Raw genomic sequence first — 4449 nt, 5'->3', positions numbered from 1 at the left:
AGGTTTCCCTCACTTTGCGTAGTTTCTCTCGATCGGCGGCATTTGCCGCCCCAAGCGTCACTAGCATTGGGGCAGAAGTGGTTTTCTATGAAGTTGTTTCTTCAGCTGGGGTTCCTTGTTCCGTTGGATTCCTCCCGACCGTTGTCAGGAAGGCTGGGCTCAGGGAAGTTTTCTTCTTCTTTTTTCCTGTCTTTTTTTTTTTCTGCGATTTTGGTTCTCCTTCTTGTTTTGCCTTGCTTTGTTCCGGCTTCCTCCGGCCATGCTTGGCCAGATGGAGGGGAATCATATATATTTGTGATCTAGGGTTTCTGGGTGGATATTTAAAATCACGTTGCTTTTTGGATGCTTTATCAGGTTCTTTCTCTAATGTTCGCTTTCCTGACCTCAAACCTTCTACATTTTGTGGTCTACCCTCTCTTTGAATCATTTTGATTGATTGGATGGGACTTCCTCCTCTCCTTATAGGAATGCAAGAGATGCCTTGGATGAGAAATATGATGTTTTTTTATTGAGTATAGTTTGAATGTTAGTCATTGTGCTAAAAAAATTGAATTCCATGGTTCTTGCAAACGTAGTAGGATAGTTCGTTTCTATTAGGAGTAATTGACATGTCTTTTGTTGGTTGGGCATCCGATCTGACCTTTTGTTTTGCTAGTTGTTATGTTTTTCAGTTTTGAGCCTTATGTTACTGGTCCGAGCAATGATGAGTGGCTTTCTGCACAATCACTAGAAGCCATTGGCTTGCTGACAACCTTGGTAGCTCGTTCTCTCGTACTAATTGGTGGCCTTTTTCTAAGATGTGGGTTGATGCTTGGGTTGTGTTTGCTGCCTCCTATGGATAGTTCTTGACTGACTTCTAGTTGGTTGTATGAAGGACTGAGCCCGTTCTTGAGTCCAACTATTGTTCGCTTTGATTTGCTGATGTTAGCCTTGTATTTTGATTTTTCTCTTTTGGATCCGGTTGTAATCTATCTTTTGTTGAATGAATTTTGGGCATGTTTCAATTAAAAAAATGGATTCGGCAAAATTTAGTTTTAGAAATTTTTAATTCAAATATTTATTGAGATTCATGCTTAATCAAGCTAATTTTTTATGATAATATCACTTTTGTTGATAAAATTGAAGCTCTCTTCTCAAATTGTTAGTTCTCACTCTTTTTTAATTGCTCATTTTGTGATTATTTTATTTAATCCTATAAGGATTATCATTAGGGAGATTGGATTTCCTAAGTTCTATCTATTATCTATCGAAAATATCTTTTAAGCGTCAAAACAATTTTCTTTGAAGAAATCATGTCATAAGTTACAATTTTAGATGCAATTCGTTTATTCATCTTTTGTTTTTTTTTTAATATTATTATTATCTTTACTAACCCTAGCCATAGTCTTTGATAAATTTAATGAAATTCCTTTGTGAATATCAAAAAATTCTCCAGCCAATCTATTAAGAAAGATAAAGCTCACACCCACCATTGTTTAGCTTGATTGGTGGACGAGTACGTTTAGTTTACCAACCCGTGCATTACAGAAAAATCAACTATTACCGGCGGCAACTCATTATTTTCCGGCAGTTTTGTAAATTTTCGGCTCAATTCCCCTCGAATGGCCTCTTAAGTGGGGTCCAATCAAGTGTTGGCTATGAGGTTTATGGGGTGAGTGCTTCTTTTAGGTCAGTCAAAGATTAGTCATGCTATTAAATGCCCTTTTGGAGGTACATAACAGCGGGAAAAAAAAAATAAAGCATACAATTTAAATCTCTTGCAAAACTTCTGTCCAGCACGTACAGAACTGTCTTAAACATTAATACTTTGGGTATTCCCAGGAAGAATTTCAATTAGCATTCATAAAAGGATAACTAAAACAGATAAATTCTTAGTAGAATTCTATAAATCACATTTTCAATCGCACGAAAACATAACGATTAAAAAACAGTACTAATTCTTAAATAATAGCTACAGCTTCTCCCCAGCAATGACTTTCCCATTCTTTCTTGTATCCTCAGTGTCCTAGCTCAAAGGCAGCAGCTTTGAAGCTATCGGAGAGTCCGGTGCCTGTCTTGAAAGTGAGCTTTTCAGAGGTTGGGTTGTCAAAGTAAACCTCCACGACCGACAGCCAGAGCAGAAGCTCCTTTGTCTTAACTCCAGTCATCTTCTTCAGCTTATACTTCTCCACGAGAGCCGTTACTTCAGGAGCGTAAGATACCGCCCTCTTGATCTCCTTGAAGACATGATCTTTCTTCTTCTTTTGGATCAGCCAAATGAAGCCGGCCTCGCGGTTATAGCCAAACTCTTCGATATCCTCCAGAGGTAAGAGACCTTTGGGAAGGCAGAGCTCTTCGAGGAGTTGAATGGACTTCTCCTTGCAGAGGTCGTGGCCATTGTAGACCTCAGCTCCTGCACGGTAGTTCTCAATGGTTTGGGATGCCATTGATTAGTTCTACTGTGATGATAGAAGAGTATTTGCTTGATGTAAGAAAATTGAGCTAGTTAACAAGAGATTGGTGGTGATGATAAATGGAGAGTAAGATGGGTTTTTATAAGGTTAGAAGTTAGTCTTAAGAGCCAGAATAAAATAATACTAAGGAGTGAGTCAAATTTCTCCAACGCGTCCAAGAAGTCGGTGGGCTTTAATTCTCGCGTCCGCGTTAGAGAAGGCGTAAACATGAAAGGAGGACGACTCGTTTGCTGTGTTGAATCTCTGTTCATACGCTATTTACGCTTATTCCAAGTCAAATAATGCGGGCATCTTTAATAAATCTTGTTATAGTATTTTTTTTTTCTGAAACATGGATAGTGTCGTCTCTCTTTCACACTTACAGCTCCTCTTCGGCGGGAAAAATTATTAGGTGCGGAGATCAGATTTAGAGTCATACGTCATGACATTCACTTAAAATTTGACACGAGGAGTGCACTTTGGTTGTGCATTTTTTTGCGTTGTACCTGCGCTTTAGTTGCTCTTTTTTGCACTTTTTTACTGCATTTTGACTGCGCACGATTTATCTGTGCTTTAGTTGCGTTTTGAATGCTCGTTTGTTGCGTATTTTTACTGTGCTTTGACTATGTTTTGCCTATGTTTTACTTGCACTTTACCTGCGCTTGACTTAAAATTCCACAGACACATTAAATATATAAAGTAAAAAATAAATCCAACATATCCACTCAACATGCCAACATTTTATTAGAGTCCGAACGTACCTCTACCCAAGGTCTTTGCACCTAATAGTCAATTCCGGGTTAGAAGTTCCTTGCGGTATACATAATTTTCCCTTCTGGTGGAGAAGAGAATTGAAGACCATTGACTTCTTCTAGGCTCACTTGTCTTTTCTCTTGAGACCGAGTCAAACAATATTAGAATTACTTTGCCAACCCAAGCTTCAATAGCAATTTAGCCTACCTTATTTTTGGCCGCCATACCTGACCAATCTATCCATCCCTTATTTCTTTACAAGACTAACTTCTAACCTTATAAAAACCCATCTTACTCTCCATTTATCATCACCACCAATCTCTTGTTAACTAGCTCAATTTTCTTACATCAAGCAAATACTCTTCTATCATCACAGTAGAACTAATCAATGGCATCCCAAACCATTGAGAACTACCGTGCAGGAGCTGAGGTCTACAATGGCCACGACCTCTGCAAGGAGAAGTCCATTCAACTCCTCGAAGAGCTCTGCCTTCCCAAAGGTCTCTTACCTCTGGAGGATATCGAAGAGTTTGGCTATAACCGTGAGGCCGGCTTCATTTGGCTGATCCAAAAGAAGAAGAAAGATCATGTCTTCAAGGAGATCAAGAGGGCGGTGTCTTATGCTCCTGAAGTAACGGCTTTCGTGGAGAAGTATAAGCTGAAGAAGATGACCGGAGTTAAGACAAAGGAGCTTCTGCTCTGGCTGTCGGTCGTGGAGGTTTACTTTGACAACCCAACCTCTGAAAAGCTCACTTTCAAGACAGGCACCGGACTCTCCGATAGCTTCAAAGCTGCTGCCTTTGAGCTCGGACACTGAGGATACAAGAAAGAATGGGAAAATCATTGCTGGGGAGAAGCTGTAGCTACTATTTAAGAATTAGTACTCTTTTTTAATTGTTATGTTTTCGTGCGATTGAAATGTGATTTATAGAATTCTACTAAGAATTTATCTGTTTTAGTAATCTTTTTATTAATGACTTAATGTAATTGAAATGCTTCCTGGGATAGCCGTTAAAGTTTGATTGGAAGGTAGAGAAGGATCAAGGTTAACAACAGTTAAATCCTCTTCTTATTCACCTCCAATTTTTTCTTCTTCAAATAACAGTCTTATTTCTTCAAAAAAAAAATAACAGACTTAGTTTAAAATGACTTTCTTATTATTCATTAAAGCAGCTTTTTAATACTAAACTTCTTATAAAGAATTGTAAAGCTTTTCAGGATTCCCAACTTTATGCACCATTGAAAGTCTTAAATTTCTTTTGTA

General features: G+C 38.4%; 2 protein-coding genes across 2 annotated transcripts; one reads left to right on the top strand and one right to left on the bottom strand.

Moving 5' to 3' along the window:
* Window positions 1–1755: 1755 nt before the first annotated feature.
* LOC110096366 lies at window positions 1756–2533 on the bottom strand. Its single transcript, XM_020822274.2, has one exon. It carries the CDS (start codon window positions 2424–2426, stop codon window positions 1998–2000), a length of 429 nt encoding a protein of 142 aa, XP_020677933.1. The 5' UTR covers window positions 2427–2533; the 3' UTR covers window positions 1756–1997.
* A 912-nt stretch (window positions 2534–3445) lies between these two features.
* Window positions 3446–4246, top strand: LOC110096357. Its single transcript, XM_020822261.2, has one exon. It carries the CDS (start codon window positions 3574–3576, stop codon window positions 4000–4002), a length of 429 nt encoding a protein of 142 aa, XP_020677920.1. The 5' UTR covers window positions 3446–3573; the 3' UTR covers window positions 4003–4246.
* The last annotated feature ends 203 nt before the right edge of the window (window positions 4247–4449 follow it).

The sequence above is a fragment of the Dendrobium catenatum genome, unplaced genomic scaffold, assembly GCF_001605985.2.
Source record: "Dendrobium catenatum unplaced genomic scaffold, ASM160598v2 fragScaff_scaffold_1228, whole genome shotgun sequence".
Classification (NCBI taxonomy): Eukaryota; Viridiplantae; Streptophyta; class Magnoliopsida; order Asparagales; family Orchidaceae; genus Dendrobium; species Dendrobium catenatum.
Note: the sequence above shows the minus strand (reverse complement) of the source record. Positions and strands in the feature narration are given on the sequence as shown.

Bases quoted from the DNA above. Each gene is read 5' to 3' on its own strand.
- LOC110096366 (XM_020822274.2), bottom strand. From the start codon at position 2,426: ATGGCATCCCAAACCATTGAGAACTACCGTGCAGGAGCTGAGGTCTAC.
- LOC110096357 (XM_020822261.2), top strand. From the start codon at position 3,574: ATGGCATCCCAAACCATTGAGAACTACCGTGCAGGAGCTGAGGTCTAC.